The sequence below is a fragment of the Nanorana parkeri genome, unplaced genomic scaffold, assembly GCF_000935625.1.
Source record: "Nanorana parkeri isolate BGI_ZX_2015 unplaced genomic scaffold, ASM93562v1 scaffold928, whole genome shotgun sequence".
Lineage (NCBI taxonomy): Eukaryota > Metazoa > Chordata > Amphibia > Anura > Dicroglossidae > Nanorana > Nanorana parkeri.
In genome coordinates, this window is record NW_017307196.1 from 90 (window position 1) to 17,662 (window position 17,573).

Genomic DNA, 17,573 nt, shown 5'->3' on the forward strand with positions numbered 1-17,573 from the left:
CTACAAGCTTAAACCAACTGTGCTTTGTTCTGTGTAACGCTTTCAGTGTCTTATGATGTAAACATCTCCATTCCTTTGTCTGACACACAAATAATATGCAGTTCTAGTATGTAATGCGGTGAAGTAACACTTCACTAACTGACCTTTAAATGAAACGCACATCAATACACCTTTTTAATTGAATCATTTTGGACAGAGGAAAGGTTAGAACCTCTCTTTTTCATTGGTCGGGGAAGGGTAAGTTACCCACAATCACTAAAACCCATTTACAATTTATCATGCTACTATCATTTCAAAAGTGGCCCCTGATCTTATATAAACCTGCAGCTTTTATTGAAAAAATACTGGGTGATCCTGCCACGAAGGCCCTTATTCAGGCACCTCCAGCAATGCGGTGACAGCTCTCTCTCTATTGTGCTCCAGCGTTGTCACCTATTCACGTGCTCCCCTAACAGAGACTTCCAGCAACCATGCTGACGCACACTGTGCGTCATTGTGCACCATTAGGAATCCGGTCCAGAGCAATGATGTGCAGCCGACAATGGAGCGACGGCATATAGACAGGAAGTGGCTGTAGGAAATCAGTAACACCGAGATGCAAAAAGGATTTTTTTTTAAAGGTGAAAACGGCATATAAAAAAACAAAACAGAAAAACTGGAAATTGTTTATGACACGCAGAGCTTCAACAGACTAAATGTCATCCGGTTAGGGTTTAGATCTACTTTAAATGTACAAAAACGTTTTGGTGAGGCGGTTAGTTTTGCCTTTTAAGAATAATTGGCTTCCTAAAATCACATAACATGGACAGATTCTTCCCGCTTACACATAAAGGGGAATTTTCGATCAGGTTATTTATAAACAGATGTATGTGAATATTCTCAGGCCCTATAAGAAGTCGCAATAGTAATTATTCAGGCTCTCTGTAGACATCTCTCAATCGCCCTCCGGCTACAAACTCACAATATGGCTCTTAATTCACAAATGGTCCTCTCTGCCACATCTTACCTGTTCCCCGGCTTTAAACTCCTGCAACGCCACGCACTCGCATCGGTCATCCTCTAAATTATAACCGGTAGTTATCTAAGCAAGAAGGGGGGGGAAAAAAGTAATGAATAAAGATTTCAACTCATTAGATACTATTTTACCTGCAGGGAGATTGTCTCTTTAGACGGCATGAAACATTAATGAAAATCATTCAACGGGCGACTCTGTTCCACCTGACGTGACAGGTTTGGAGCTGAATATTTTATGAAACCTACTGGGGATCACAAACACGCCGTATGAAGAGAAGCAAAACTGGGTTCTCATTTAACACCTGCTTGCTGCAGCCGTTCTGCTGAAGGTGCCAATGGTACGGGGAGGATGGGCTCAAGATGGAGTTTATTTTCACCAGATCGAGCAAAGTGCAATAAAGAGATTTTGGAAATAAAGGGGACCTGTCACCAGGGAAAGACCTGTCCTGCCATAGCAGAAATTATTCTGTGGTGTTACTTCCTGGCGATGGGACTTTTCGGCAACAGAAGAAATGCCATGTTCTAGACCGGCCACAACCTGGCTGTAAAAGGAACAGTACTTATGAGAAGTGGAGGGGCTCTGCATGACAATTCAAGACTCCACATAAGCTTCACTAAGTAGCTCCACTCTGATAGCTTTTGGCTAATGAAAAAGTGCAAGTATATCAACATAGTGTTCCACTGTAAACCTTTCACTTCGGGCAGGGGTTAGCAAACTCCGGCTCCCCAGCTGTTGTGGAACTACAAATCCCATGAGACATTGCAAACTTCTCACACTCACGACTCCCAGAGACAGATGCATGGTTGGATTTATAGTGTCACCACACCTGTAGGGCCAGAGCTTGCCCACCCCTGGCTTAGGGCAAAGTGACAGAGTCTCTTTAAGGGCTCCGTCTTCATTTATACTTACCTTCTTGCACACTACTCTGCAGCCCCAACTTGGGTGAGCTCTGAGTTGGATGCTATCAGAGCTTTCACAGGGTTCCTGAAGTCACCTAACAGTGTTTGGGCCTTGCGACTGGATGTTCAGGCCTGAGCACTGCATTGTAAGGCGAAGTAACAAACTCCCCAATACAAAAAAAGTGACGGGTATTTCTTGCGAGAAAGTATTAATAATGGTTCTATTTTTCAAATACATCCCAAAAAAGCCGCATTCCAGGGGTCTTTACCAAAAAGAAAAGTCTTTACTCATGAAGCAAATAAACACTATAAAATTTCCTCCTCATGTATGATCAGCCGCTATAGAGATCTACGAGTAAGCTGGAAGGGTGAAACGCATCAGATGTTGAGGGTACATGCCTTACAGTGTGTATTTGCTCCATAAAAAAATACTTTTTTGGTAAAGAACCTTGGAGTGCTGCTACTTTTGGATGAAGTCGTTAGGAGGTGATGGTGTGCTTGTATGCATGCACCTGGGACGCAATCACAGTGCGTTTGGGAATCTGAGAGATGTTCACTGTGGATTATGTATTTTTTACATGCTAGATAAAATTGTTATCTTGAAAATTCACTAATTACCACCCCATGCCCCCCAATTCATGTATTTTCTGAAAGCAGGAGATCTACAGAATTAAAAGATGTATGCCCTATGAATATATTATATATACACACACACACACACACACACACACACACACACACACACATATACACATATACACATATACATATAAAGTGCTGACTAACACAGAGCAGAGAACATCACTTACCAGGCCATTGGTGTGGTTGCACATGTCCCAGAGCGGAATTAATGCCAGAGTCACCCGTGAACCATCCTCTGTGGGGATCTGATTCTGACGTGTCATGACGGAGGACACGGCCCATCTGCAGCCAGAGAAATAAAATTTGACAAATGTCTGCTAGTGCAGTCAAAGGTCATATAAAAAAATAGAGGTACAGGCCAATAAAACATAAAAAGTAAGTATAGACAAAGATAGAGTCATACAATATCTTTGTAGAATTTTCCCAATAAAACCCATTTTCTGTCATTACTTTGGGGCATTAACCTTCTGCATTAATGAACCTTGGGGATCTACAAGCCAGTGATTCTCAACTCCACCCACTAAAGTCTCTCTACAGTCTAAATATGGACAATCTATGACAATATTTGCAGTATGTGTCTTTATGTACCCCCCCCATCTCTTTCAGACCTCCCCACTCTGACCTCAGGGAGTAAATCAGTCGGGTAGATTTGCTCCTGGTAAATGGCTATTGTATTTTCTCCCAAGATAGAAAATTCTTCTGAAAATGCTCGCTACTTGGCTGTCAAGGGGACCCTCTAGATTCCAAACTTTGAACCACTGGACAAAGGAAAAAGTGAGCAGAAAAGGACTGCTGACTCTTGTTTCATGTCAGTGTTGAAGCCATTGGATTAGAGTAACAGCTAGCTAAGTGGCATTTTCAAAGGGAGATCAGCGGCAGAAGCTCCCCTCCCACCAGATCTCCTATAACAGGTCTGCTTTAAAAGATAAATGTACAATTATACTAAAAAATGTATTAGCCCCCCCCCCTTTCCCCAAGCTCTAAAAACTTACAGTACCCATCCCATCTCTTCCTTGCTCTGTTCCTAAATGGAAGACTCCCGGATGGGCTCTGCTTCTCTTTCTTTTCATAGCATGGCCATCCAACACTGGGGCAAATGTCAGGAATGAGTGGAGGTCGCGAGATAGAAGCAGAGCCCAGCCGGAAGACTTTCAGTGAAGACAGCTACACAGTAAAGAACTTGGAGGGGTGGGGACAAGGTATAAGTATAATTAACAAGTTGATGACTCGATACATTTTATAGGATAAATGTACTTCCGTTACCCTGTAAAGCTGAACTCCAATTGACACACCAAGTACAGAGTTGAAACATATATGGGAGCAGATGAAAGAAGAGCCAGGTTGGTGATTGACTTTTCTATACAGCAGTTAAACAATACAATTTGGTCACCGCCAGCCAGCCACCAACGCCCCCCAATCCCCCCTTCCCAAGCTTATGACAGTAAAGAAACAAGCAGCAGATTCATAAGCTCATTCCTCTGTTCACACTGCTCTCTCCTCCCAACAGCCTGCTAGTGCTTACCCTTCCTCTCCCAGTATGAACGCTGCTGTGCAAGGTGATTACAAAAAGCTAGTACCAAGTGAAATTCTGGTACTTACACTAGCTGCACCTGAATTTACTAAGTTCTGTGTGAAGAACCCACTTACTAGAACGCACCCAGCACAGTGACCAAGCTGTCATGGTCGTTCATGATCAGCAGCTCATGGAGCAGGCTCCCGATCATGTAACCACTGTGAAAGCCAACAACAGCGATCACATGATCAGGAAGCCTGCCTCTGACTCACCGAGTCGCCTTGAGGAAGGACCTCGCGTGACCCTGAAACATTGGCTTCTTGACCTATGCGACCTAATTTGCAATAAAGCAAACTTTATTTGCATGTTGTACTGCTGAGTGCTGGTGACTTATCCTCAAAATGTCTTGTAAAGCCTCCGACTCCCATCGGTAAAAACCTCTAAAAGGGCCGCTGAGAGTCAGGAGCAAGGGGTTAAGGTAACCATAGCACTTGGGGGGGGTTCTTTTACCGGCCTGGTGTTCACCTTTAAACAAACGCCTAGGACCGTGCAGCTCATTAGAACATCTTAAGTCGATAAATGAAAGCGAACCTTCCTCTCGTTGTGCTTCTACAAAGCGACAGAAGAAGAAAAAATAACCAACCTGTAGTCATCGAACGTGAACGCATCCTTTAGGGGCAGCTTGCTGGCATTAGGATGAGTCTGAGGGCAAGAAAGAGAAGAAAACCATCAGAACGCACCGTGCAAAATTTCATCACTTTCCTTCCTAACCGATCCTAACAAGAGCCAAATGAAGCGGGAGGTGCCCAGCGATGTAACGCAGGGATCATCATGCTATTATGTTCTCATACATCAACGTCAACTTAATTTGTTGTGCCCAGCAGCTTCCATTAATCTGCGTCTCCGGATTCTGAGACGGCAACTCGCAGGCAGCGCAACTTTAACGATATAAAGGTGGACGCTGCGGACAGGCAAGCGGCCATCATTTATACATGTCAGCCAGGAAGCAAGAATTAATTAGGCATTTCAGCTTACGCTCTCTAAACAAATGTTTCAAAGAGGGGTTTTTTTTTTCCTCCCCTCTCTCTTTCTCTCCCGTTTCCCTCAGAAATTTTTATTTTCAATTTCACACTGTGGCAGGCATCGACGTATTAAAGGGATCGTTCCGAAATCCTTTGTCGCTTTATTCCATGGGTTAGAAAATTAGCAGCCATTTTTTTGTTGGAAGACGAAATGTTTGGCGGTTTTGATGTGTACAAGTAAGGGAGGGGCAGGCTAGCTGTACCAATTAGAGCGCAGCTTGTTCCTGTGTGGTGATGGCAGCCATTGTGAATACTATAAAAATACTTACACAAAAAGGCCAAAATGTATAAAAACATCTAAGGCCCCGTTCACACCAGGGCGGGTCAGTCGCACAGATTGGTCCATGCTGAACCGGCGACATAAACAATCCCATACATTCCTATGGAGACCGTTCATGCAAGCGCGCGGTTCCACGCAATCCGAACCGCCTGTCGCCCAAAATGCTCCCTGAGCTATTTTCGCCCAGATCACCACATTTCCCACATAGTTTTTAATGGATATGTGCTAATCAGCGTGTTTTGGGGCATTTTTTATTGCTTTTCAGCGCTGAAACGCAATTAAAAAGGGCCCAAAGACGCCCATTCAAAAATTGTGTGGAAACGGCGCTGAAGCGCTTCCGCCCTGGTGTGAATGGGGCCTGAAGGAAGACCTATTCTAGTTCCCCAAAGTTAAAATTTTCTTCCATTCTCCGAATCAACAATAGATTTATATGACTGAGCCAGGATGCTACAGATGTGGACAACAGGAAGTGGAGAGAATTCCGGCTGGACGGTCGCTACTTATAGGGATCAATGGAGTGTAGCACTTAGGAAGTGGCGGAACAAATCACCATAGCGACCCAGGCGGCCGCTCTGGGGCCCGGAGCACAGGGAGGCTCAGCCAGGACATCCCCCTGATGCTGTGCGGGCCACTATGGCATCTTAGGCTGCTGGCTGGCACTTGCGGCTATGAGAAGGAACACGCCACTGTTCAGATCACGGACAACATGTCAGTGATTTGTGCAGCGGCGCTTTCCTCTTCACAGCTGCTGCCGAGTCAGTGACAGCCAGCAGCTGTGGAGGAGGAGGCTGGGCCCGGCATCGGAGGCGGGGCCCAGCGACAGAGGAGGTGGAGAGCAGATCGGGGCTGACAGGTAAGAGGGTTTGACCAGCCCACCTGAGATCCTGCAGAGCCCACCATAGACAGTCGATGGTGGGCTCTGCAGGGTCCCTCTCAGGTGGGTTGTTTGGGATATCAGGTGGGCGTTCCTAGAAATCACAGGGCCCCATAGAATATTTTGCTATAGGGCCCTGTGATTATTAGTTACGCCCAGCACATAGGAACAATGAATTGGTGATGATCATACACTGCACCACAATCAAAGACTTGACCAAGAAACTGCCTTACAGAGAAGCAGAATCAACAGTAGATGACCACTAGTGCAGTGTTAAATCAGGCTTCTGGAGTAGAGCTGATGCTTGGGTCTCAATCTGGAACTCATAGTACACCGAGTGACTGTTAAGCCGTCAATGTTTGTAGTGTTTCACCAGCTCAGATTGTACTGATGGATGGGGCCTCTTTGATGGGATCACCATTGAAAACACTGGCTTGCAGGGCGAGAGGACTACATGTCAGAGCCCATGCTGGGGATGAGTCCAGGGACTGCTATTTTCTGTAACCGGCCATCTGTGATCAGTGTATTTAAATGTTATTTTTCATTCATCTTAAATTTAATTGTGTGAGAAATTCACTGGTACGATAGACAGACCTAAAGTGATATTAAAGTCAAAAGGTTTTTAAGCCATTTCAAATGCTGATCAAATCACTTGCAATGGATGCTGCTCCTTGAGGTTCAAAAGTTTTAGCTTCCTGCAGAATCAGCTGGTCCCCTGAGCACTGGTCCATGTTAGGATGGCTCCTTTCCCTTGTAGGGTCCTATAGTATGGAGCCACTCTTGTGTGTGTTAGCAAGTTGTGTGCATCTACAAACAGACAAGCACAGCAAGGCAAGAATCTCCCCTGCTCTCCCTTCCTCCCTCCACCCTTCTCCAAGCTAGTAGATGGACACCGATAGCGATTGTGCTCTCCCTTGTGAGCTTGTACTGGACAGGAAGTTCAGGGAAGTGTAGCTGAGATAGTCAGAGTCAGCTGGTAGGAAACATGATCGCTATAAATGCTTGGCCAAAAATGTAAAGTAATACGTTGCTGGGCAATGTATATTGGTTTGATTTGGATTTATTATTGAAAAGAAAAGTTTGAGCGTTTGATACTATTTTAAAGCCCATATATAATCCATTTCCTTGGGATCATTGAAAATAAATTTTGAAGGTGAACAGCTCCAGGCAACTGGAGATCTTGGCAAGATCTGATCTTTGAATTAAGAGTAAGGCAAAGCAGGACACATGCTGCAAAGAGGAAATCCTGGTCACGTGACCGACATTCCATTCTTTCCAATCCCATACATTCAACTGAAAAGAGATTTGCTTGCTTCTGAGTCCAGAAGCAAGCAGAGAAAATGGCACATTTGTAAAGCACATAACTGTGTACCATCTTTTTTTCTATTTTTAAGCAGTAGTATCAACAGTAAGGCCATACCATTAGGTTTGTAACTGGATTCCTAAGCACTACTACCAACCTGTGGAAAGCCTGCTAACACCTCAGACCTATGAAGGTCCCTGACACTGAATACAATGATTTCTGGGTAAATGCAGAAATCCCTCACCCATCCCCTTTTCACATTGCTTTAAAAAAACCTTTTATTGCTTACCTGCATCCACCAGGACAGGTCCCTCGCCAGGTCCTCTTCTGGCAGTGGAGACTGGTGATCCAGCGCTGCAGTCTGTGCCCGCCGTTCACCAGTCCCCTTGTAGTGACGTCATCACACCACTGCGGTCTTCTGCAGAGGACTCCATTGCTGTACAGCCAATAGTGTTCACGTCACCCAGGAAGTGTTCACATTTCCCACTCTGCCATATAGAAGATGTGGGACCCAATGTGTCATGTGACCCCAGATTTAGTTAAGTATTAGGGGTATAGTTATGGGCATCCAGGACAGGTTCTGGCGGAGTTAGTTAGTTAGGGGGGGTGGGCACCAATCCCTAAGCTGGAACACAGCTTTAAGGAAGTGAATGTACACACCTCACAAGCTGAAGCTCACGTGAACAAGGCCGGGAAAGAATCCCATACTGTCAAGACCATAGAACCTGCTATTACTGACCCTCTGAAAATGATCAGACATATCACTGTACAGTCAGACCTCCTAATCTACATACCCGCTCCCCATCAATGTCTCAAAGTACTGAAAGCACTGGGCCAGCATGACGCCGGAGATCCAGCGTTTTCAGAAGCGGGGAGGTCAACAATGGCAGCGTCCACGCATCCATAGCGGATGTCCTTTCAAAACCCTGGCCCATACCAGCACAGAAGTAAAAATTCAATTATGGAAATAAAAGAAAATCTATTCTGAGACTTTCCAAGTACATTTTCTTGCCTACCCTTGTCGGGCCAACAAAAGGATATCGGGAGCTTCAAAGGATGCGGCTGCGTTCTTGTTATGCTGCAAAATGTAATCAAACACTTGGGCACGGCTGAGAGAAAATGTGAATACGCGGGGAGGCCTCCTACCACTGCTAATGAAGCCCCCGTGTTGTCCCCAGTTTTACTTCTGATGCATTAGCATCTCAAGTGCGAGGTAATTTATCATTGCTCACTGTAATGTACTCGCTGGCACTGCGTGCAGGACAGTAGGGGATGAGGTAAAAGTGGCTCAAACTATAAATCAATTATGAAACAAAAGCCGAGGCTCAGCGAGCAATTTGAGGAAAATTATACACTGCACGACTGCCAATTGGGTGGGAAATTTCCGTGGCTTCTTCTCCCACCCCCTCCTCGCGTAACCCTTTCATCACCACCTCGTTAAAAGGGTTCCCGGGCCCGTCATGCCTGCCAGCTTGTGAGGGATTTTACACACAGGCGTTTGAAGCGGAACTATGGGCAGAATTAAAAAAGGGCATATACAATGCAGTCTCTCAATAGAATTAACAAAGACTTTTTTTTTTGTTATATCCCCCAATAGAATACTTTTATTACCTGTTGATCCTGCCAGTAGAGCCATTATTTCATCACTTACTTAACAGGGTGACAACTCTGTATGTTCTGCAGTAAAACTGTACAGCAGCGTTGTCATCCTGTGTACAGGGTAGTCTTAAAGTGCAACTTTAAAGGCCAAGTTCACCTTTTGCAAAAATTAAAGACGTGCAAATTAAATTATATAATTTTTTTTTTTTAATGCATTTCTTTCATTTTTGCAATTAAGCCTGGAAAGAATTGCAACGATGATCACTCGCCTGGAGAGCATTGCAACGATGATCACTCGCCTGGAGAGCATTGCAACAATGATCACTCGGATCAGGGCTGTAGAGCTCAGGCTTCTGCACATTCTCTCCCAGGCAGAGCTCCATACTGAGATACGGAGTTTCAGTTAGGAGAGATGGGGAAGGGTGGCTGGACTTCAAAATACATTAAATCCCCTCATACAGCGTCCAGCCGTCCTCGCTCTAGGTAGATGCGGTAGAGCTGTCTTTAATCCCATCCAGCCGTCTTTCCCCTTCTCTCCTGATACTTCCGTGATCACCGTTGCAATGCTTTCCAGACCTGAAAGAAATGCATTATATATAGATATAGATAGATATAGATATACTGAAAAAAGCAATACCGGCGCCCCCGGTTTGCAGAGAAATCCGGCTGTAAACATTTCTAAAAATGGCAACTTGGCAGGCTTATTATTGCAAAAAAGTTACATCATCCCAGCACGGCCAATGAAGATTGCCAAAGATTCTAAACCCGGAAGACGACCAGGGGAAGATTTTGGTGCTGGCGAGGGAGCACATGTACAACACATTGCTGGAGGGAAGGAGAGTATAGTTCCACTTTAAATGGACTTTAAGTAAAACAACAAAGCCCAATTCCAGCTTTTTAAAGGAACTTTTTCATATGGCCTCTTCAAATGCGATGCGTTCCGGATGATTTGGTTGCCCTCCCGATGGCCATTACATCACTACAGGAAGCAGTAGTGACTTAGGGGTTAAGGTAAAGCACAACAGCGTGCAGCCGACATAAAAAAACATGCAAAATAAAAAAAAAAAAGGTATTCATATACTTAATGCCATAATTATTAGGTGTTACTATACAGTTACGAGAACACAATGTTTTTCCATGTAGTGGTCATTCAACAGCATAGCTAGGGGATACGTCAAACACCCAGACATGAGCCTCAATTGTCATATGAACCATTTGAACCAATACGGGCACAAAAACAGATCCCGGACACTAAAACCACTGGGATGGTAGGCAGGATGACAAATTATCGGCTCTTTGTCTTTAAAAGGAAACCTATTAAGAAAAGAAGCCATTGCCTAGGGCTGCCAACCTCCATCTGAAAATGCTAGAGGCCTGTCATGCTCAAGCACAGGCCTCAAAACGTTCCGAGTCACCAGGCAAGAAAAGTATGTGGAAGAGAAGCTCTGGTCTCCCTGGGTGCATGTGTTTTACCTGGTCAGTCTCAGAAAATACTGGAGCCAGAGACAGCCAGGGAACTATTTCCAGAATAAAGGTCAGCAATGGCATCTCACGCATCTCTCTGCCAAGAATCCTTTACAGATAAGTCAGTGCTATGCGTTTCCTACGCTAGGAAGAGATCATCCTACACACATTGCCAACAGGATGTGCGGGGGAAAGATCAAATCGGCAGTCTGATTACTCTCCATAGAAAATCAGAAGCGCTTGTCTATAGATACCTTAAAGCCCATTGGGCTAGACCCAACCAACAGCCAATTCCCCGTCCATCAGAGAGGCCCACTGGGGCATTCCTACTAGATGGCAGAGACTAAGCCATAAGTAGGGGAACTTAAGTAAGGGTCCTGGTACAAAACTGGTTTCAGAGTGATATCAAGTATGTGGTGTCTGCACTTAGGCAGGACTTTCCACTGCTCAACATCCAGGCCTGGACATAAAAACCAGGGCGAGTGGAGAAGAATTAGAACCTACTTCTCATTCATGTTCCCATTTAAGTGACAATCTTCTTTATTGACCATGGTAGTGTCACATGGCTAAGCGACGTTTCGGGAACCATGTGGTCCCTTCTTCAGGCAAACAAAAGCGGTCTATTGCGCTCCTAAAAGGGGACCCCTGTCCTTCTCTATGGGACTACTGGGCCGTACGCCCCCCTACGCTCACCCCAAGTGCAGGTCCGTACGGGTGCATGTTTCCTGGCTCGGACGCAGACAGGATCCATCCTGTCAGCGTACGGACACCTGCACGGACGTGCAGGGCAGGTGAGCGTAGGGTGGCGTACGGCCGCGTACTCCCATAGAGAAGGACGGGGGCTGCGTACTAATCACATGCAGCACCTCTCCTTCCCGGGAGCTGCCCGATAGAGCTGTGCACACAGCTCAGAGCTGTACGTGCCGGTCGTTTCTAGTGTGAATGAGGGCGAGATTGTAAGCTCCTTGAGGGCAGGGACTGATGTGAATGTGCACTATGTAAAGCGCTGCCTAAATTGTCGCCGCTATATAAAATACGTGTACTACATTTTTTTAAATGGTCTGGTTGATGAAATGGTTTCCATACTTTTTAACCATTGGCTCGAACAAGTGTACAGATCAGAAGTCTACTTAAAAAACTATATGCTTGTTCAAAGTCAGCGACTCAGAAAGCACTGAAGCCAGAGACAAACGTACTTCTGCCATTAGAAGGAATTTAGCAATGGCGTCCCCTGTATTGTTCTCCGAATATCTTTCTTCTAAACTCATCTTATATCAAGCCATTCGTACGGCTTATCTGTGAATCCCATGATGTATCGAATGTATTCAGATGTATCTGCTGTGTAAACGTGCACAATGACAACATCACAAATCAGCAGAACTACACTTGAAGATAAAGATTTTCTATGTCTGGGTACTTTAGGTAATAATTCAGGACATTGGTGAATCATCAGTAATCAAATGGCTGTGTATAAGACACACGGGACCCATTCCAGTATATACTGGCTGTCCAATCAGCACAATGATCGAACACGGTGAATTCACCAATTTTTTTTTAACGTAATTTTTTTTTTGGTTGGGGGTTTAATTAAAATAGCACATATGTCCATGTAGCAGGAAGAAATTACCAAAAAAAAAAAACACCCTGAAAGGGAATAAAGCAGCATTCAGATGTGTGACACTTTACTGCCCTCTAGTGGTAACATTTGACATTTGCAGGCACCAGAAATCACTTTAAGCCATCCCATACACAGTCCGGTAAACCAAGGTACCAGGAACCCTCATTTTTTAATACATCAACAGCAGTATAGCCTAAGCCCTAGTACACTTTGTCTCTTAACCGTGACTGCATTCCTACACAGCTGACTAAAGCTGGCCATACACACCCATCAAACTGATCGATCAAGCCTATGTATGTATAGCCTATGTATGTATGTATGTATGTATGTATGTTATGTATGCATGAATGATGTGATGTTTTGTCAAAATCGCAAAGCAGCCAAGAACATAAAATGGGGGTTTGGGTTGGTTGCAGAGAGATGGGACTGAAATTGATCAAACCCAGCAGAAAAATGCTGACTGCTTTCAAAAAGTTGTCCTAGTTTTTCTTGCTTTCAATCAATTCTTTTCCAATGAGCTGCACTGAGGCTGTTATTTTATTGTCCTGTGTGGAAGACGACATTCAGGTGGATGGTCGATTGTTTGATTTCAGGCAATCGCTATTAATCATGTTTGAATTCCTGCTGATGGCTGAAATTGCCAAAAATGTCAAATGAGTTGAACAACTTTGTTTAAAGCGGATGTTTATTCTGTTTAGATTTCGCCTTCCCTGGTTCATCCTTCCTCCCCTCGTAATGACTTTTTTTTAATAACACCTCATTTCATTATGAAGTCCACGCAATAGCCGCGCTCCAAAAGGTGACAGCAAGCAAGTCCAATCTTTCATATAATCCCAATTCGTGTATACATCACAGACAGGCTCCCCAGAACCAGCAGAAACCTCTTGCTCGTCTCGCCAATGTGGCTTACTCATAGTCCCTGTTCACACCTGGGCAGTTTGACGTTTACAGCGAAGTGCGACAAAACTCTCAACACAAGAAATCCCATTCATTACATTACATTTACATTAGTGCCACCGGGCATTCCCCTCCCAAAGTAATCCTTTAGACCAGGGGTCTCAAACCTCCGGCCCTCCAGCTGTGGCGAAACTACAAATCCCATGATGCATCTCTCTTAGAGAGTCATGTCTGTGGCTGTGAGAATGTTGCAATGCCTCATGGGATTTGAGATCCCAGGGATGAGCTTTAACACTTCGTCTCCCGCCGCCTCCCCAGTGTCGACGAGGTCAATGTGGATTTGATTTACGTTCCTCTATTATTCGCTTTTTTCCAGCCTAGCTAAGTAACATCTAAAAACTGGAAGGGGGAGGGGGGGAGCAGCTGAAGGCTTTACGAGATGATAAATCCATTTTTATTAAATGAGAGCACCTCCACAGTGCTGAGAAGTAATTTGGTAAACAGTCTTTCTCCGCCACATAAGGGCTCCGCTCCCCCGTCGCGACTTAATCAGAATATTAAATGGGCCTGTTTACAAGATTCGAACAAGGAGACGGAACTGTGGGAAGATCCGAAATGTGATGCAGAAACGCTCCCCGTCTGCATCCCACCAACAGAAATATCTGAAGGGCGACTTTCCTCAGGAAACGCATTTGCCATCATTACCGTAATGTTTAATGTAAAGAAGAACTCCGGGCAGAATAAAAGATAGCCCTTGCAGTGGGGCTGCCCCTACCCTGTAAGGGTTAACTGCTCGTTTCTCATTGGGGGCTAAAAATGAAGAAATACTCTCTGGTTTCTGTCCATTCTGGCTGTTGGACCAGTCCCAGCAGCCTCTTCTCCCCCGGGCTCCAGAAGTCTAAGGAGCCATGACATCATCATGTCTAATACTATTAGATGTGAGGCTGCCAAGGGTCATGCCACAGCCAGAGAGAGGTAGAGAGGAGCAGTCACTGCTGCAGGACCGAGGATCAGGTGAGTGTTTCTGCTCCTAGATCTAAGCGATCAGTTAACCGAAATTCAGCTGACTGAAATCACTTACACTGGATGCTGCTCCTTGGTGTTTAAACATTTTAGTTTCCTCCAGAACCAGCTGGACCCAGAGCGCTGTCCTGGATATCCTGTTTTAGGGCGTCTCATTTACCTTGCAGCGTCCTATGGAGCCACCCTTGTGCGTGCTAGGAAGTTGTGGGTGTCTCTACAAACTCAGCAAGTCAAGCCGCTCCCCTCCCCACGCGCCTCCCAGTTAGTAGATGGACAGTTGCTGGAGACTGCTCTGTCCCCTGTGAGCTTGTACTGGACAGGAAGTTCAGGAAATCTGAGCGGAGAGAGTTGGAGCCGTTTGGAAACATAATGGGGCAAATTTATCAATACTGGAGCAGACAAAAACTGGAGCAGCTGTGCACGGCAACCAATCAGCTTCTCTCTTTCATTTTCAAATCTTAATTGAACAAACTGAAGAGAGAAGCTGATTGGTTGCCATGGGCAACTGCTCCAGTTTTGATAAATTCCCCTCAATGTCTGTAAGTGCATGGCTAAAGAAATGCTTTGCTGGGTGATGTATATTTGTTTAGTCTGAAGTCATTATTGAAAAAAGTTTGAAGGTTTAATACTATAACTGCTGCAATAAACAATTGCTGTGTGTGTGTGTGTGTGTGTGTGTGTGTGTGTGTGTGTGTGTGTGTGTGTGTGTGTGTGTTTGCCTGAAGCTCAGCTTCACATACTTATGATGATTGGAGCTTAAATAGTGAGATCTAGCTGAGGCCCAATCATGACTGGTTCTCTTTAATTTTCCCCCAAGTTGTAGATGCAAATAAGGTTTTGGAAGGCCGGTGTACAGACTATGAAGCTGGTGCCTGGGGAAGTGATCAGACTGTCCACGTGTATAACAACTTGATAAGACAAAAGAGGAATCTTATCGTTCTATACGCTATCTGGCCCGGGAAGTGGGAGATGATGAATGAACGGGGCTGATTATGTTATTCCCTTGTTGTGCGTACATGAAAGCGGTTGACGTGCGGAGACATTACTAATGTTTGGAAGGCACGAGGGCCGATGGGACGATTAAGCTCCATTCTGCGGATTGTCATTAGGTAAAATCTTGTTCCCCGTCCAGGGACTCGTGGAGTAATTTTCAAAGAGAAAAGGATACGGAGGAAAGTTTTCTGTGTGAAATGCATAAAGCTGAACCCCGGCCTTCCCTTTAGTCTGCACAGTTGTACCGGCTCCTTTCCTGGACTGAAATGGCTGCCTCCGATTTTACTGCACACTGTCAGCTTCTCACAATGTGCATTACAAGCTGCAGCAAGTCAGACAGGACATCCAGCATTATCTAGTTCATTCCTCCCCAGCCTGACTGGCCCGCCCCTCTTATTCATTGGATTTCAGTTCTTTCAATCACGGAGGCTCAGGTTCACATGCGGCCATTACCCAAGGCAGTCTGCTGTTTTCACAAATCTATGTACAGCCCTCCCACCAGCCACGATCCGTCTGCGATGACATTACTGGGACCAAAATAAGTAGGGATGCACAGATACAGTTTTTTCCGTATCAAGTACTGATATTTTTTTTCCCCCGCTACTCGCCGATACCGGAAGTCCAATTTAGAAAGCCGGGCAGCGTGTAATGACTCACCACCCGGCTTCCTGATTAGCCAGGAAGCCGTCTCCAAGCTCCTTCGTTACCAGATGACAAGGGAGCATGGAGCCAGCTTCCCGGCCAATCAGGAAGCCGTGGAGGCAAGTCATTACCCGCCCCCATCTTCTGGGGGCTTTACAGCTCCATGCTGTAATGACTCGCTGGCCGGCTTCCCGATACCGGTATCGGGATAAGTATCTGGAGCATTTCCGCGCGTATCAGTACTCAGAGGTGTGGGGGGGGGGTGAATTCAGGTAGGCAAAGCAGATTAAACTTCACATTTAAACCTAAAATGCATGCAAACACCTTCAATATACAGCAGCAATACAAATGGCTTTTACTTACCGTTGGAGCTTGGCTTGTATTAAAGCCCGTCTCCGGTCAAGACATTTCCACTACCTGTGGGTTGCTTATCGGCAGCCCCTTAATTCCCATCAAACGTTCCGTTCGCCACAGGATCTAAAGGTTGCCCTCTCCAACGTGGTCCCAGAGCCCATAGAAGGATATGCATGTCATCTACTCATAGATTGATAGGTTTCCTCTGGGGTCTGCCAGTCCCCGCTGCGGTAAGGTAATGATCACATAACGCACAGGGCTGTCCTATGCACACACTAAGCTTTAGGCTGCATTCGCACCTAGGGGATGGCGTTTTTGCTCATCTCTAGGCGCGTTTTTGTGAGCAGATTGTGACACATTGATGTAAATGGGCAAATGTGCAAAAAGAATTGTGCCGCACGCTTCCAATTGAGTCTATGGGGACAAAACGCTCTGTGATCTGCCAAAAAAGAGGCTCGTGTACTTTTTCCAGCGACAGGCGTTTTTCTACGCTGCGGTGTAAACGGGGGCTATAGAAATAAATGGGATTTGGGAGAAGCAGAACCTCTGCGGCCATATTTTTGACAGTTGTCAGAACTGGCTGCTCTATGCTTAAACTATGAAGCGTACAGTGTGCGTGTGTATAAAATACTCAGTGGTTAGTACTTCTGTCTTGCAGGTCCAGGTTTGCCCAGGGCACTGCCTGCAGGGAGTTTGCATGCTCTCCCTGTGCTTGTTTGAGTTTCCTCCCGGTACTCCGGCTTCCTCCCACACTCCAAAGACATGCTGGTAGGTTAACAGCCTCCTGCCTAAATTAACCCGTGTATGTGTTCATGTATGCATAGGAGATCGGGACCTTAGACTGTAAGCTCTGTGAGAGCAGGGACTGATGTGAATGAATGGTAAGTAAAGTTCTGTGTTGATGGCACTATCTAAATACCTGTAATATATTTGTGTGTATATAATAAAACCTACACTTTCATTGTTTACTCCTGTATGAAGACCTCTGAGCACCTACTGAACTTTTGCTATACTTCTGCTACTGTGTTGCAGCCCCAAAGCATGCTTTTCTGGATGATGCAAGATAATGTATACAATTTTTGGTTATTTTGAGAAAATATATTTTACTGATCAACATTTCTTACTAGGCATCTACGTGACGCTCAGTTTGCAAAGTAAACTTGGCTTACTGGGTGTACTGCCTGCATTCTTTCTGGCTGGCTGCATAAACAGATGAAAGAAGACTTTCCCACCTCTGTTAGCATACAGGACGAAGTGACTACTACTGAATTCAGTCATACAAAACAATTCAGTCATACAAAACAGTAAGTCACCAGCACTCCAAAGGCTCTCATGTAGGGGGTCCCATTCCTGACTAAAAGTGCCCCAACTTCTA

The 17,573-nt window shown here is 45.3% G+C and overlaps 1 protein-coding gene across 1 annotated transcript in view; it reads right to left on the minus strand.

Moving 5' to 3' along the window:
* Positions 1–976: 976 nt before the first annotated feature.
* LOC108795060 (histone-lysine N-methyltransferase setd3) overlaps positions 977–17,573 on the minus strand; it is a 28,831-nt gene continuing 12,234 nt past the window's right edge. The window contains exons 7-9 of the mRNA XM_018566241.1: positions 4,713–4,771; positions 2,724–2,838; positions 977–1,081 (exon numbers count right to left, since the gene is read on the minus strand). Of these exons, the coding sequence (XP_018421743.1) occupies positions 977–1,081; positions 2,724–2,838; positions 4,713–4,771 (279 nt within the window). The remainder of the gene's footprint in view (positions 1,082–2,723; positions 2,839–4,712; positions 4,772–17,573) is intronic.